Raw genomic sequence first — 17553 nt, 5'->3', positions numbered from 1 at the left:
TTTGGATGTACCACAAGGGTATTAGGGAAGAGAAGCTAGTGTTTGGATGTACCACAAAGGTATGATAGAAGAAAAGCTAGTTTCTGGATGTACCCTTGTTGTAGCACAAGGGTATGAGAGAATAGAGCTAGTTTTTGGATGTACCACAAGGGTATGAGAGGAGAGAAGCTAAGCTAGTTTTTGTACCATAAGTGTATGAGAAAAGAAAATCTTGTTTTTTGGATGTACCACAAGAGTATGAGAGAAGAGAAGCTAGTTTTTGGATGTACCCTTGTTGTACCACAAGGGTATGAGAGAAGAGAAGCTAGTGTTTGGATGTACCAAAAGGGTATGAGAGAAGAGAAGCTACTTTTTAGATATACAATAAGAGTATGAGAGAAGTGAAGCTAGTTTTTTGATGTACCACAAGGGTATGAGAGAAGAGAAGCTAGTGTTTGGATGTACAACAACGGTATGAGAGAAGAGAAGCTGGTGTTTGGATGTACCACAAGGGTATGAGAGAAGAGAAGCTACTTTTTAGATAAACAATAAGAGTATGAGAGAAGTGAAGCTAGTTTTTTTGATGTACCACAAGGGTATGAGAGAAGAGATGCTAGTTTTGGATGTACCATCGGATGTACCACATGGGTATGAGAGAAGAGAAGCTAGTTTTTGGATGTTCCACAAGGGTATGAGAAAAGAGAAGCTAGTGTTTGGATGTACCACAAGGGTATGAGAGGAGAGAAGCTAGCTTTTGGATGTAGCCTTGTTGTAGCACAAGGGTATGAGAGAAGAGAAGCTAGTGTTTGGATGTACCAGAAGGGTATGAGAGGAGAGAAGCTAGCTTTTGGATGTACCCTTGTTGTAGCACAAGGGTATGAGAGAAGAGAAGCTAGTTTTTGGATGTACCACAAGGGTAGGAGAGAAGAGAAGCTAGTTTTTGGATGTACCACAAGGGTATGAGAAAAGAGAAGCTAGTGTTTGGATGTGCCACAAGGGTATGAGAGGAGAGAAGCTAGCTTTTGCATGTACCCTTGTTGTAGCACAAGGGTATGAGAGAAGAGAAGCTAGTTTTTGGATGTACCACAAGGGTATGAGAGGCGAGAAGCTAGCTTTTGGATGTACCCTTGTTGTAGCACAAGGGTATGAGAGGAGAGAAGCTAGTTTTTGGATGTACCACAAGGGTAGGAGAGAAGAGAAGCTAGTTTTTGGATATACCATATAGGTATGAGAGAAGAGAAGCCAGTTTTTGGATGTACCGCAAGGGTATTAGGGAAGAGAAGCTAGTTTTTGGATGTACCACAAGGGTATTAGGGAAGAGAAGCTGGTTTTTGGATGTACCACAAGGGTATTAGGGAAGAGAAGCTAGTGTTTGGATGTACCACAAGGGTATGAGAGGAGAGAAGCTAGCTTTTGGATGTACCCTTGTTGTAGCACAAGGTTATGAGAGAAGAGAAGCTAGTTTTTGGATGTACCACAAGGGTATGAGAGGAGAGAAGCTAGCTTTTTGGATGTACCCTTGTTGCAGCACAAGGGTATGAGAGAAGAGAAGCTAGCTTTTGGATGTACCACAAGGGTATGAGAGAAGAAAAGCTAGTGTTTGGATATACCATATGGGTATGAGAGTAGAGAAGCTAGATTTTGGATGTACCACATGAGTATGAGAGAATGAGAGAATAGAAGCTAGTTTTTGGATGTACCACAAGGCTATTAGGGAAGAAAAGCTAGTTTTTGGATGTACCATAGGATGTACCATTTGGGTATGAGAGAAGAGAAGCTAGATTTTGGATGTGCCACAAGGGTTTGAGAGAAAAGAAGCAAGTTCTTGGATGTACCACAAGGGTATGAAAGAAGAGAAGCTAGTGTTTGATGATATCCATCGCCCCAAGGCTATGAGACAAAAGGAGCCAGTTTCTGATGATTTATATCACCATAAAGATATTGGTAAAGAGAGCCATTTTCCTGTGATATCCATCACCGCAAGGGTATGAGAGACGAGAAGACAGTTTCGGATGGCAAGGATATGAGAAAAGAGAATCCAGTTTCTGATGGTATCCATCACCAAACGGGTATGACAGAAGAGAAGCCAGTTTCCCTTTTAGCGCTGTGTGCCAGTCAAGGGATTCTCGCGTCTTTGGTACGATGCGAGGAGAGAGCGAACCCACGACCTCCTGCAATCGAGTGGGCTTCTGAATCGGGTAATGTATCTGCTATGCAATCTGTATTGTACTTTAGCATTTTGTTATACGTTCTCCGAATTAACTTTGCCGCGTTTCTTCACATACATAACTAAACAAAAAGTGCTACAAAATATTCTGATAAAGTTATTGGTCAGAACACTATTAGTATAGAAATATTATGCAGGTCAATACATTGTCCGCTATCTAAGTATGAAATCACGCTATAAAATCGCAAATTTTATGTTTGAGGCTTTAAAGCCATTATTTTGTTGTCGTGTTTCGATACCGTGAACTGGATGTTTCGAATTATTTTGGTCAGTGTCAAATAATGGTCAAAAGCTCAAGGGGCCAATTTAGAAAATTGCACTAGTCTTTAAGTTTTATGGTAACAATTTAAGTTATAACATTTGAATACTGTCAACAGCCTGGAGACAAAATAATTATAAAGCTTATTATAATGATTATTATTAATTGTCATTATTTAATGTGGCCATTTTTCCTTTGATGAAAGGAGCGTTTCGGAAACAACTATACTGTATAGTCATTAATTTTATAGAAAGGTAATGCTTTATTTTTGGTTTGGAAATTATTTACTGTGGTAGACACGCAGAAAGGTTAGTTAGTAGCCTACAAGGAAATCTGTTAAAAATTCTTCAATGCGTTATTTTTATTATTATTATTGTTCTAATTATTATTATTTTAGAAAAATATGTTGTAGATAACTTTCAGTTTTCAACAAAATCGAAAAATGGAATGAAATAATTTTATTCACGTAAACGGTTAAAAATTTGACACACTTCTTTCTTAACAAGGTCACAAAAGACTTAAAAATGCTATATGCAATGTGACAGTTAGAATGAACGCTTCATTTCCATCTGTTACACGTATAAATATTAATTTTATTTTAAGTGCTATTATTGCGAAATATTAATATTAACCATTTGAATCTACGCTGTTAGGTGTAGCAGCTGAATAAAGTCTTGATTTCGTATTTATTTTGATTTTCTTTCCTTATTATAATACACATTTTTTTATCCATGAATTAAAATATATGTTTCTGATTTTTTTTGTGTTTATTTTTTTTTTGTGTGTATGTTTAAGTAGAAAAAGGGCTATAGTTGTAAAATGAAGAAAACGAGTATCAGTTATAATACATTTCGATTTTAGTGATAGTTTGAACATTGTGAACATATTTTCCTCTTGAAATATTGTTTCACACTTCCAAAATATAACCTTCATAATTTTAAAGATATGGTAAAAACGTCACACGTTACAACAGATCATTTTAAGTATTTTTTATTGTTTGACATTTCATAGATTTTACTGTTAACTATATTCATTTGTAGTTCTTCGTCTGTGTTGTAAATCTTATATACGTATTTCAGATGAACCTTAAACCGGCTCTCTTCTTGATGTTCTGTTTTATCCTGGCAGCTTCTGCCAGACCAGCGGTATGTATCCTTTGAATATTGGAATATTTTTTTAACCATATATCAATCAACCGATAACAATCTCTTTTCTTTAACTGTGTTGTTATATAGTGTCCCAAAAAGAATGATATTAACCAATGTCCTTTTAACAGAAATGTGAGTAGTATGAGATTTATGAAAAAAAAAACTGGTTTGAAGGCTACCTATCATATAACAAAGCATTGTTTCAGCTATTTCGTTTAGAGTATTTGGTTACACATATCTCTGAAGATTTTAAATATATATATTGACAACAAGTAGGTACGAAATTATTAGCAACATTGTAAATTTCAGCTGTTGCCTTTGTGATTTCATGTTGTGATATCTTGGTTAGTTATAACAATATATTTGAATAAAAATTTCCGCAATTTCGAGGACCAAAATTGTACACATATTGAACATAGATAATGGTATTTACAGATAATAATATTAATTCAAAATTAAGATTCCTTAAGTGAATTTCTCTGCTCGCTCGTGCTAAGACAAGTTTCATTTAGTAACTTGATTGACAAATTTAGGCATTGAAAAGGGACAGATGAGCCCCGCCATGAGAATACCAACATAGTGCGTTTGCGATCAGCATGGATCCAGACCAGCCTGCGCATCCGCGCAGACGCTCAGGCTTGTCTGGATCCATGCTGTTCGCTAACAGTTTCTCTTATTGCAATAGGCTTTGAAAGCGAACAGCATGGATGCGCAGTCTGGTCTGGATCTATGCTGGTCGCAAACGCACTATGTTGGTTTTCTCATGGTGCGGGTCAGATATTGGTAGCATGCTATTATTTTATTTTCGGAAACAGCACAGGGTTTGCAAGAATATTAATTTTAAATGTTTTAGATGAATAATGACAAAATTGGAAAGTAATTGTTACTACCAAAAAGACAAAAGTATTATTTTTAAGGAAAGACTTTACCAAAATATTATTTTCAGATACATAAATTTTGTGCTTGCCATAGTTAGCAATTCAAATATCTTGGTCTGGTCGCAGTCTGGTCAGGATCCATGCTGTTCGCTTTCAAAGTCTATTGAAATTAGAGAAACCGTTAGCGAACAGCATGGATCCTGACCAGACTGCGCGGATGCAAAATCACTATGTTGGTTTTCTCATGGTGCGGCTTTTAATGATTCGAGCACTACCTTAAAATAATACATTTGAGTTCTGTTTCAGTAATTATCTATCAGTATAAAGAAATTCAGATTAGCATGATCAAGACTAAGGTTGTCCCCTGTTAGATTACCTATACAGTATAGAGGGAGTCTTCCAAATAAATAATATAAGATATATAAAGACAGAAAATGTTATAGTTCTCACAAAAAAGACGATGAGTATCATCATTTCATTGAATAACAATATTTTGTTGAATTAAGAAAACGGTACATAACAAAATATTTCTGACAGCACCCAAGAAAGTATATCTGGCATTACCCAAATTTTTATTTTCAATTTTTGCAATTATATATTAACGAGAGCAGTTGTAAGACCGAACCGCAAGCAGCCCGTGTGATCCAGCGGCCTTGGGAAATCCAAAAGATTTCGGAATATTGCGGAATACGGTACAGTTATAATAACACTATTTCAAAGAATATAATATATGAACAGAAAAACGAAAATGGGAATGATGAAGGAAAGGGCGACAAGGGCGGTAAAACTCAGAAGAGAGGTCCGGAAAAACTTCTTGTAAAACTATGCGATGGCCTTGAAAACGGTGACATCGCTAACACTGACCCCAACTACGACGGTGTGTTTACCGATCTCGAGCCAGTGTGTGACGACCTTCTGGAATTCGTAGATTCGCAAGAGGAAGGCGGTGATAATAATGATGGTAATAACGATGTCAGTGCTTCAATACAAAATGTAAGTTTGCAATTTTTTTTATAATCAACAACATCTGTTAATTTTAGACACGCGCAGCAAAACGTTGAAAGGTAATACTTCTTAGAAAGGGAAAAAATAAGTCAAAATATTATTTTCAGATATAAAACATTTGAGCTGACAATAAAGCAAATTTCAAAATACTAGTGTTTTGTTTTCTTTACGTATTTAAATGAGATGGAGTAAATGTTTTCAGAACGAACCCTTAAGGCATTTTTAAATGAATAAATACCTTTACAAGTTCACAGATGATGCATTTTTTATTCTAGTTTGAATTATTCAGTAGCTACATATTTCCTTCACGCTCCACATTTTGACGGGAAAACATAACAGATTTACATTGTAATGGCATTTTTTACCTAAATTAAGCGAATATGATTTTCGACCCCTCCTGCAAACCTATCATTTTCTTTTCTTATACACTCAGGACGAATACTCCGATACACACATATTACTTATTGCTGTATTTTTTTCGACCCCTCCGGCAATTTTTTTGTCTCAACCTCTCCGATGGCAATTAAATTGATTATCAATCTTTGAAGGAATGTTTAAGTTTTCACCTTTTTTTACGCCCGAAGGGACTTACTACGTTATACTCCCGGTGTCCGTATGCCCGCCCGTCTGTCCGTCCGTTAACAATTTCGTGTCCGTTCCATAACTCTTGGACCCTTTGCAGGATTTAAAGAAAACAACTTCATACCAATGTAAACCACATTGGGACGACATGCAGAGCACATATTGGGGAAGGCTCACTTCAAGGTCAGGTCAATGTCACACTTGTGTCCTCTCTGTAACTCTTAAACTGCTTGAAGGATTGTAAAGAAACTTAGCACACATGTTCATCACATCGAGACGACATGCAGAGCGCATGTTCTGGATGTCTCGCTTCAAGGCCAAGGTCACATTTAGGGGTCAAAGGTCATTGCTCTGTAACCTTTGATTCCCTTGGAAGATTTCAAAGAAACTTTATTTAAATGTTCACCACATCGAAACGATGTACAGAGCACATGTTCTGGATGGCTAGCTACAAGGCAAGGCCACACTTGCGGGTCAAAGGTCATGCCATCGGGCATGTGTTGCTCTGCAATGCGGTGCTCTTGTTTTGTTGTGTTCTGGTAATTTCGGTCAAAATAGCCATACTGTGGGTAATTTTGAGATCTCTTCCGGGAAATGAAGGTTCTACCTATAAGACTGTCTTGCACTATTTGCATTTAATGGGCCCGATTCCGGCCAAAGTCACATATAGTCTTTACACATATATATGAAATATTGTTGCTCCTTTCCTTGTAAATAGCCTCAATTAATTTTGTAATTGTACCGAAGTACAAAATAAGTAAATGACATAATAAACCACGGAAAAGGCGTGACACAAAATGAAATATTCTAATTTCTTTGTTTAAATGTCTGTAAGATCAACATACCATTCATTCAAGAACACCAGATCTCACTCGCCGCGAACAAATAAATTCTATATAATTATGTAATGCATAAAAACTTGACAATACATTTTCGAAAATAGGGATTGTGAGTTCAAATCCCCGCTCCGCCATCTAAAACTACTAATATACAGATAAATGTTTCGTCTAGGTTGATTACACCCGCCTAATTAAAGTACCAGGCAAGGTTCTGGATTTGGAGCATCGTCTTATCTTGCACTGTCCTCCAACAAAAGTTACTTAAACCTTCAGCAAGAATCGCCGGTAGGGAATACCGATGGCGACTGTAAATAAGCTTACAAACAAATCTGTTAATAAAGACACTTAACAAAGATATGCTAAAAGAATTTTAAAACATGTAATATAACTTGGATATCGGAATAAAACATTTAAGATTGTTTCAACCTAAGCTTTACTTTAGAATTATTATCAATTATCATTTTCTATTATTGCTTATTATTATCAGTATTATTTTTTATCATTATGATGATTATTTTTATTAAAAAGTTTGGAAAGAAAGACGGAAAAAAGGCAGACAAGAAAGATGGAAATGAAGAAGACAAAAGCAGCGAAGATGACGGAGAGAATGACGCCGTAGATGCTCTTCTTGGCTTCTGCGAGAAGTTGGAGAATGAATTGGAGAAAGGCGTAAGTAAATATTATCCCCTTTATGCGTCGGTTTCCGTGTATATCTTGCCTTTATATTATTCAAATGTTTAGTTTATTTGAGATTTACCAGTTATGTTGTCACTTATCACCTTGACTGACCGTTAGGCTTTTAGACTATTTTGGCGAGTTATGTAACTGATGTTACAGTGAACCCTTATCAAAATACAAATGTAGTTGTTGTACACAGCAGAACAATAAAATTTCTATCTGAATCATTTTATACAGAAATAAGTGTCATAAAATTACGAGGATTTCTATTCCTTGTATGTAATGTTTTACTTTTTATTACATCTTCTATATAAAGAAAACTTGATAGGAAATCCATTGGTGTCGGTGATGTAAACATTTTTAAAAAGTGTACAGAGATGTTTAATTCAATGGTTTTTAATATTGAGCACTTCGTTTGTGTGTTTTCAGTTACCTGACAATACTCCTTCAGAGCTGTTAGCCATTTTCAAATCCGTGGATCCTATCTGTGAGGATGCTGAAGAAATTGCTGAATCCGAATCTGAAGACTCGGATGAGAAAGGTGACAAAAGTCCCAAGGGAAGTCCTAAAAAGCTTCTTGTAAGACTATGCGAAGGTCTTGAAAACGGTGACATTGCTAATACTGACCCCGATTACGACAGTGTGTTTACCGACCTTGAGCCTGTGTGTGACGACGTTCTGGAATTCGTAGACTCGGAAATGGAAAATGAAGAGGGAGGTGATGTCAAAAACGGTAGAGAGACCCAAGGTTCAATACAAACTGTAAGCCTTTTCTTATCGATTCATAGTTGCTTTGTTACCTTTATAATTGCTCCCTCATTCAGTTGGGTAGAATTCTGTCCTTCTGTCTGTCTTTCTGTATGTCATAATTTTGGGAAATTACACTTTAATCAAAGAAAAAGCCTCACAGAAATACTCAAATATACACATTATAGTATTTATGGCTTAAACTATGTTAACCAAATTAATCTTTTGACCCCTCCTCCGAATGGTTTTCGTTCTTTACCTCTCCGTGGGAACAGAAATTGATTATCTTAAATCTTTGAAAGAATGTTTCAGTTTTTATCTTTTCTTTACCGTGGTCTGCTCATTTCGGGCAAAATAGCCATGTCGGTAATTTTGAGATTTTGTCCGGGGAATATATATAGGATTAAGTAACTGGCGGAGATTTGAGGATGGTACTAAAAATCCTGTAAGATTTTCTTGCTTTTTCATGCATTTAGTGAGTCCGATTTCTTTCAAAGCAACACATAGTCTTTGCAGTATGTTTTTCAGTAATTTATGGAAATAATAGTACGAAATATCGTTGCTCTTTTCCTTGTAAATAGTATCAAAGGATATTATAATAGTACAGAAGTATAAAATGAATACATGGCATACAAATGCTCAGATAAGACGTTAAAATATATTATATATTTTTTGTTTATATGTCTACAAGGTCAGCATAATATTAATGCAAGAACACAAGATCTCACTCGCCGGCCGCAAAATATCCGCTATATAATGCTTTAAACTTGACAATATATTTTCGAAAACAGGGGCCATGAGTTCAAATGCACTATAATGTAGAAATCGAAATAAAACATCTAAGATTGTTTCAACCTCAGCTTTACCTTAGAATTATTATCAATCATTGTTTTGTATCCTCTCTGTTATTATTATCATTAATATTTTTTATTATTATAATGATTATTTTATTATAAAGTTTGGAAAGAAAGACGAGAAAAAGGGAGACAAGAAAGACGGAAAGAAGGGAGACAAGAAAGATGGAAATGAAGAAGACAAAAGCAGCGAAGATGACGGAGAGAATGACGCCGTAGATGCTCTTCTTGGCTTCTGCGAGAAGTTGGAGAATGAATTGGAGAAAGGCGTAAGTAAATATTATCCCCTTTATGCGTCGGTTTCCGTGTATATCTTGCCTTTATATTATTCAAATGGTTCGTTTATTTGAGATTTACCAGTTATGTTGTCACTTATCACCTTGACTGACCGTTAGGCTTTTAGACTATTTTGGCGAGTTATGTAACTGATGTTACAGTGAACCCTTATCAAAATACAAATGTAGTTGTTGTACACAGCAGAACAGTAAAATTTCTATCTGAATCATTTTATATAGAAATAAGTGTCATAAAATTACGAGGATTTCTATTCCTTGTATGTAATGTTTTACTTTTTATTACATCTTCTATATAAAGAGAACTTGATAGAAAATCCATTGGTATCGGTGATGTAAACATTTTTAAAAAGTGTACAGAGATGTTTAATTCAATGGTTTTTAATATTGAGCACTTCGTTTGTGTGTTTTCAGTTACCTGACAATACTCCTTCAGAGCTGTTAGCCATTTTCAAATCCGTGGATCCTATCTGTGAGGATGCTGAAGAAATTGCTGAATCCGAATCTGAAGACTCAGATGAGAAAGGTGACAAAAGCCCCAAGGGAAGTCCTAAAAAGCTTCTTGTAAGACTATGCGAAGGTCTTGAAAACGGTGACATTGCTAATACTGACCCCGATTACGACAGTGTGTTTACCGACCTTGAGCCTGTGTGTGACGACGTTCTGGAATTCGTAGACTCGGAAATGGAAAATGAAGAGGGAGGTGATGTCAAAAACGGTAGAGAGACCCAAGGTTAAATACAAACTGTAAGCCTTTTCTTATCGATTCATAGTTGCTTTGCTACCTTTATAATTGCTCCCTCATTCAGTTGGGTAAAAATCTGTCCTTCTGTCTGTCTTTCTGTATGTCATAATTTTAGGAAATTACACTTTAATCAAAGAAAAAGCCTCACAGAAATACTCCAATATACACATTATAGTATTTATGGCTTAAACTATGTTAACCAAATTAATCTTTTGACCCCTCCTCCAAATGGTTTTCGTTCTTCACCTCTCCGTGGGAACAGAAATTGATTATCTTAAATCTTTGAAAGAATGTTTCAGTTTTTATCTTTTCTTTACCGTGGTCTGCTCATTTCGGGCAAAATAGCCATGTCGGTAATTTTGAGATTTTGTCCGGGGAATATATATAGGATTAAGTAACTGGCGGAGATTTGAGGATGGTACTAAAAATCCTGTAAGCTTTTCTTGCTTTTTCATGCATTTAGTGAGTCCGATTTCTTTCAAAGCAACACATAGTCTTTGCAATATATTTTTCAGTGATTTATGGAAATAATAGTACGAAATATCGTTGCTCTTTTTCTTGTAAATAGTATCAAAGGATATTATAATAGTACAGAAGTATAAAATGAATACATGGCATACAAATGCTCAGATAAGACGTTAAAATATATATATATTTTTTTGTTTATATGTCTACAAGGTCAGCATAATATTAATGCAAGAACACAAGATCTCACTCGCCGGCCGCAAAATATCCGCTATATAATGCTTTAAACTTGACAATATATTTTCGAAAACAGGGGCCATGAGTTCAAATGCACTATAATGTAGAAATCGAAATAAAACATCTAAGACTGTTTCAACCTCAGCTTTACCTTAGAATTATTATCAATTATTGTTTTGTATCCTCTCTGTTATTATTATCATTAATATTTTTTATTATTATAATGATTATTTTATTATAAAGTTTGGAAAGAAAGACGGGAAAAAGGGAGACAAGAAAGACGGAAAGAAGGGAGACAAGAAAGATGGAAATGAAGAAGACAAAAGCAGCGAAGATGACGGAGAGAATGACGCCGTAGATGCTCTTCTTGGCTTCTGCGAGATGTTGGAGAATGCATTGGAGAAAGGCGTAAGTAAATATTATCCCCTTTATGCGTCGGTTTCCGTGTATATCTTGCCTTTATATTATTCAAATGGTTCGTTTATTTGAGATTTACCAGTTATGTTGTCACTTATCACCTTGACTGACCGTTAGGCTTTTAGACTATTTTGGCGAGTTATGTAACTGATGTTACAGTGAACCCTTATCAAAATACAAATGTAGTTGTTGTACACAGCAGAACAGTAAAATTTCTATCTGAATCATTTTATATAGAAATAAGTGTCATAAAATTACGAGGATTTCTATTCCTTGTATGTAGTGTTTTACTTTTTATTACATCTTCTATATAAAGAGAACTTGATAGAAAATCCATTGGTATCGGTGATGTAAACATTTTTAAAAAGTGTACAGAGATGTTTAATTCAATGGTTTTTAATATTGAGCACTTCGTTTGTGTGTTTTCAGTTACCTGACAATACTCCTTCAGAGCTGTTAGCCATTTTCCGATCCGTGGATCCTATCTGTGAGGATGCTGAAGAAATTGCTGAATCCGAATCTGAAGACTCGGATGAGAAAGGTGACAAAAGCCCCAAGGGAAGTCCGAAAAAGCTTCTTGTAAGACTATGCGAAGGTCTTGAAAACGGTGACATTGCTAATACTGACCCCGATTACGACAGTGTGTTTACCGACCTTGAGCCTGTGTGTGACGACGTTCTGGAATTCGTAGACTCGGAAATGGAAAATGAAGAGGGAGGTGATGTCAAAAACGGTAGAGAGACCCAAGGTTAAATACAAACTGTAAGCCTTTTCTTATCGATTCATAGTTGCTTTGCTACCTTTATAATTGCTCCCTCATTCAGTTGGGTAAGAATCTGTCCTTCTGTCTGTCTTTCTGTATGTCATAATTTTAGGAAATTACTCTTTAATCAAAGAAAAAGCCTCACAGAAATACTCCAATATACACATTATAGTATTTATGGCTTAAACTATGTTAATCAAATTAATCTTTTGACCCCCCCCCCCCCCCCCCCCCCCCTCCAAATGGTTTTCGTTCTTTACCTCTCCGTGGAAACAGAAATTGATTATCTTAAATCTTTGAAAGAATGTTTCAGTTTTTATCTTTTCTTTACCGTGGTATGCTCATTTCGGGCAAAATAGCCATGTCGGTAATTTTGAGATTTTGTCCGGGGAATATATATAGGATTAAGTAACTGGCGGAGATTTGAGGATGGTACTAAAAATCCTGTAAGCTTTTCTTGCTTTTTCTTGCATTTAGTGAGTCCGATTTCTTTCAAAGCAACACATAGTCTTTGCAATATGTTTTTCAGTGATTTATGGAAATAATAGTATGAAATATCGTTGCTCTTTTCCTTGTAAATAATATCAAAGGATATTATAATAGTACAGAAGTATGAAATGAATACATGGCATACAAATGCTCAGATAAGACGTTAAAATATATTATATATTTTTTGTTTATATGTCTACAAGGTCAGCATAATATTAATGCAAGAACACAAGATCTCACTCGCCGGCCGCAAAATATCCGCTATATAATGCTTTAAACTTGACAATATATTTTCGAAAACAGGGGCCATGAGTTCAAATGCACTATAATGTAGAAATCGAAATAAAACATCTAAGACTGTTTCAACCTCAGCTTTACCTTAGAATTATTATCAATTATTGTTTTGTATCCTCTCTGTTATTATTATCATTAATATTTTTTATTATTATAATAATTATTTTATTATAAAGTTTGGAAAGAAAGAAGGGAAAAAGGGAGACAAGAAAGTCGGAAAGAAGGGAGACAAGAAAGATGGAAATGAAGAAGACAAAAGCAGCGAAGATGACGGAGAGAATGACGCCGTAGATGCTCTTCTTGGCTTCTGCGAGAAGTTGGAGAATGCAATGGAGAAAGGCGTAAGTAAATATTATCCCCTTTATGCGTCTGTCCTCGTGTATATCTTGTCTTTATATTCTACAAATGTTTCGTTTAGTTGAGATTTACCAGTTATGTTGTCACCTATCACCTTACCTGACCGTTAGGCTTTTAGATTGTTTTTTCGCGAGTTACATAGTAGAACAATAAAATTTCTATGTTACTAGTAATCATTCTATATAGAAATAAGTGTCATAAAATTATGCGGATTTCTATTTCTTGTATGTAATGTTTTCCTTTTTATTACTTCTTCTATACAAAGAAAACTTGAAAGAAAATTCACTGGTATCGGCGTTGTAAAAATTGAGAGTGTAGAGAGATGTTTAATTCAATGGTATTTAATACTGAGCACTTCGTTTGTGTGTTTTCAGCTACCTGACGATATTCCTTCAAAGCTGTTAGCCATTTTCCGAGCCGTGGATCCTGTCTGTGAGGATGCTGAAGAAATTGCTGAATCCGAATCTGAAGACTCGGATGAGAAAGGAGACAAAAGTCCCAAGGGGAGTCCGGAAAAGCTTCTTGCAAGACTATGCGAAGGCCTTGAAAACGGTGACATCGTTAACACTGACCCCGATTACGACAGTGTGTTTACCGACCTCGAGCCTGTGTGTGACGACGTTCTGGAATTCGTAGACTCGGAAACGGAAAATGAAGAGGGAGGTGATGTCAAAAGTGGTAGAAAGACCCAAGGTTCGATACAAACTGTAAGCAATCGATTAATTGTTGCTACCTTTTGTTATGTCACCCGCATGCAGTTTGGTAGACATGATTTAGTGCTGTCCATCTGTCTTTCTGTCCGTCCGTCTGTCTTTCAGTATGTCATCAACTTAGTCCACGAAACTCGTCTGACAGCACTGGAGGAATTTACACTTTAATCTAACAAAAAAGCCTTACAGAAATACCCAAGTATACATATAGTATTTATGGTTCGAAATGTGTAAATGTAATTTTCGACCTCTCCTGCGAATGGTTTTTGTTCTTCAGCTCTCCGACGTTTAAGAAATTGGTTATGAATCTTTGTTTTCAACTTCTTATCGTGTTCTGATAATGTCGTGCAAAAAAGCCTTATTTATGCTAAGATTGTTTTGCCATTTTGCATTTAGTGCTGCCGAGTTCGGCCAAAATCAAACCTAGTCTTTACAGTATGTTTTCAGTAATTTACAGAAATAGTAGTACGAAATACCGTTGCTCTTTTCCTTGTGGATAGTACCACTGAAGGAGTTTATAAAATTAAATAAGTATGAAATGAGTAAATTACATTTAAAAGCACGAAAAAAAAATGTGAAACAAAATTAAAATAGTCTAACTTCTTTGTTTATATGTCTGTAAGATCAACATACCATTCATTCAAGAACACCAGCTCTCACTCTCCGCAAACTTGACAATGTATTTCCGAAAACAGAAGTCATGAGTTCAAGTCCCCGCTCTGCCAACTGTAACTACTAATATAGAGACTAGTGTCTAGGGTGATTAATTCTGGCTAATTAAAGAACCAAGGAAGTTTCTTATTTTGCACTGACCTCCCACTTACATTACTAACAGTCTTCTTCAGAAGTCGCCCGTATGGGATACCGGCAATTGTAAATAAGCTTAAAATCAAATCAGTTAATAAGAAAACGTCATAAAAGATTTGATGAAAGTATTTTAAAACATGTATTCTTACCTTGATATCGGAATAAAACATTTTATATTGTTTTAACCTCAGCTTTATTTCATCATTATAATTATTTTTAATATTATCATCATTATTATTATGATGATGATGATGATGATGATTATTATTATTCTTTCTATCATATAGTTTGGAAAGAAAGAAGGAAAAAAGGGAGACAAGAAAGGTGGAAAGAAAAAGGACGAAGAGAATGACGCAGTAGATGCTCTACTCAACTTCTGCAATAAGTTGGATGAGGCAGTGGAGAAAGGCGTAAGTAAACAAAATTATCTTCCGCCTTGTACAACTGTTCCAGAGTTCGTCTTGCCCTTTTGAAGATGTTGCTTAGTTTATTGTGTACCAGTACTTCTTACATCCATATTTTTAAGGTTTTGAAAGGCTTACTCAGATATTGCCATCAGCAGTACTTGAATCATTTTAAATAATAGATATAATCATACTGCTGATTCTGACCACCAATGTTAATTACTTTCAAAAAGTCTACCGCTACTAGTGTTATCGAAATTTATGTAGAGTCGTATCCAACATTATTTCTTTGCTTCCAGTTACCCGACGATATTCCAACAGAGCTGTCCGATATTTTCAACGAAGTGGGTCTTATCTGCGACGATGCTCAAGCGATTGATTAAGCACAAACTGAAGAAACTGAATAGAATTTACCTAGATTTCTCCGATGCAATAAACCTTTCACTATGACATAATTATTCAGAATTGCTCTACGCTTGTTTTACATTGAATCACAATTATCTTGTATACTCACGAGCAAATTCAAAACTTAATCTTACTTGACTTAAATGACGTTTCTTTTGCATATTGTGTCAGTTGACTTGCACATACTGTAACTGTTTAAATCCTATACCGAATCTATTTCTTGTGGTTTTCGTTTGACAATAAATATTCCGTATCATTCAAGCAGACGTTTTGTGTTCTTTTCTACATAACATCCCTTACAAGGCGTAGTAAGTCAGAAGTATGCGCCATTATATGCAAACTGATCCACGTAAGACGGGAGAAATCTTCGTAAGACAACAAAAAATACAAGAGGACCATGATGGTCCTGAATCGCTCACCTGTTCCCACATGACCCAGTTTTGAGTATGACGTCGTTTTTTCTATTATTTGACATAGTGACCTAGTTTTTGAGCTCATGTGACCCAGTTTTGAATCTGATCTAGATATCATCAAGATAAAAATTCTGACCAATTTTCATGAAGATCCATTGAAAAATATGGCCTCTAGAGAGGTCACAAGGTTTTTCTATTATTTGACCTAGTTTTCAAAGGTACGTGACCCAGTTTTGAACTTGACCTAGATATCATCAAGGTGAACATTCTCACTAATTTTCATGAAGATCTCATGAAAAATATGGCCTCTAGAAAGGTCACAAGGTTTTTCTATTTTTATACCTACTGGCCTAGTTTTTGACCGCATGTGACCCAGTTTCGAAATTGACCTAGATACCATCAAGGTGAACATTCAGACTAATTTTCATGAAGATCTATTGAAAAATATAGCCTCTAGAGAGGTCAAAAGGTTTTTCTAGTTTTAGATCTACTGACCTAGTTTTTGACCGCAGTTGACCCAGTTTCAAACCTGACCTATATATCATCAAGATGAACAGTCAGACCAACTTTCATACACATCCCATGAAAAATATGGCCTCTAGCGAGGTCACAAGGTTTTTTCATTATTTGACCTACTGACCTACTTTTTGAGGGCACGTGACCCAGTTTCGAACTTGACCTAGATATCATCATGATGAACATTCTGACCAAATTTTATGAAGATCCATTCAAAAGTATGGCTTCTAAAGAGGTCACAAGGTTTTTCTATTTTTAGACCTACTGACCTAGTTTTTGACCGCACGTGATCCAGTTTCAAATCTGACCTAGATATCATCAAGATGAACATTCAGACCAACTTTCATACAGATCCCATGAAAAATATGGCCTTTAGAGGTCACAAGGTTTTTCTATTATTTGACCTACTGACCTAGTTTTTGATATCACGTGACTCAGTTTCGAACTTGACTTAGATATCATCAAGGTGAACATTCTGACCAATTTTCATGAAGATCTTGTGAAATATATGGCCTCTAGAGAGGTCACAAGGTTTTTCTATTATCTGACCTAGTTTTCAAAGGTACGTGACCCAGTTTTGAACTTGACCTAGATATCATCAAGGTGAACATTCTCACTAATTTTCATGAAGATCTCATGAAAAATATGGCCTCTAGAGAGGTCACAAGGTTTTTCTATTTTTATACCTACTGGCCTAGTTTTTGACCGCATGTGACCCAGTTTCGAAATTGACCTAGATACCATCAAGGTGAACATTCAGACTAATTTTCATGAAGATCTATTGAAAAATATAGCCTCTAGAGAGGTCAAAAGGTTTTTCTAGTTTTAGATCTACTGACCTAGTTTTTGACCGCAGTTGACCCAGTTTCAAACCTGACCTATATATCATCAAGATGAACAGTCAGACCAACTTTCATACACATCCCATGAAAAATATGGTCTCTAGAGAGGTCACAAGGTTTTTTTCATTATTTGACCTACTGACCTACTTTTTGAGGGCACGTGACCCAGTTTCGAACTTGACCTAGATATCATCATGATG

General features: G+C 35.7%; 2 protein-coding genes across 2 annotated transcripts; both read left to right on the top strand.

Annotated features, from left to right (window-relative positions):
• Positions 1-1966: 1966 nt before the first annotated feature.
• On the top strand, positions 1967-15186 carry LOC123553030 (protein PFC0760c-like). Its single transcript, XM_053542304.1, has 12 exons — positions 1967-2200; positions 3545-3610; positions 5230-5484; positions 7446-7586; positions 8025-8357; positions 9301-9465; positions 9904-10236; positions 11180-11344; positions 11783-12115; positions 13076-13240; positions 13631-13963; positions 15061-15186. Exons 1-7 carry the CDS (start codon positions 1967-1969, stop codon positions 10225-10227), a joined length of 1518 nt encoding a protein of 505 aa, XP_053398279.1. The 3' UTR covers positions 10228-10236; positions 11180-11344; positions 11783-12115; positions 13076-13240; positions 13631-13963; positions 15061-15186.
• On the top strand, positions 10582-15560 carry LOC123553029 (cylicin-1-like). The gene is made up of 7 exons (XM_053542303.1): positions 10582-10587; positions 11180-11344; positions 11783-12076; positions 13076-13240; positions 13631-13963; positions 15061-15183; positions 15477-15560. Exons 1-7 carry the CDS (start codon positions 10582-10584, stop codon positions 15558-15560), a joined length of 1170 nt encoding a protein of 389 aa, XP_053398278.1.
• The last annotated feature ends 1993 nt before the right edge of the window (positions 15561-17553 follow it).

The sequence above is a fragment of the Mercenaria mercenaria genome, chromosome 4 (genome assembly GCF_021730395.1).
Source record: "Mercenaria mercenaria strain notata chromosome 4, MADL_Memer_1, whole genome shotgun sequence".
Taxonomy (NCBI): domain Eukaryota; kingdom Metazoa; phylum Mollusca; class Bivalvia; order Venerida; family Veneridae; genus Mercenaria; species Mercenaria mercenaria.
This window is presented reverse-complemented; position numbering and strand designations above follow the sequence as displayed.

Excerpts from the sequence above, each read along its gene's own strand:
- LOC123553030 (XM_053542304.1), top strand. The coding sequence starts at position 1,967 with ATGAGAGACGAGAAGACAGTTTCGGATGGCAAGGATATGAGAAAAGAG. Across the intron at positions 8,358-9,300 it reads CCCAAGGTTCAATACAAACT|TTTGGAAAGAAAGACGAGAA; the intron begins GTAAGCCTTTTC and ends TTTATTATAAAG. Across the intron at positions 9,466-9,903 it reads AGAATGAATTGGAGAAAGGC|TTACCTGACAATACTCCTTC; the intron begins GTAAGTAAATAT and ends GTGTGTTTTCAG.
- LOC123553029 (XM_053542303.1), top strand. Across the intron at positions 12,077-13,075 it reads AAAATGAAGAGGGAGGTGAT|TTTGGAAAGAAAGAAGGGAA; the intron begins GTCAAAAACGGT and ends TTTATTATAAAG. Across the intron at positions 13,241-13,630 it reads AGAATGCAATGGAGAAAGGC|CTACCTGACGATATTCCTTC; the intron begins GTAAGTAAATAT and ends GTGTGTTTTCAG.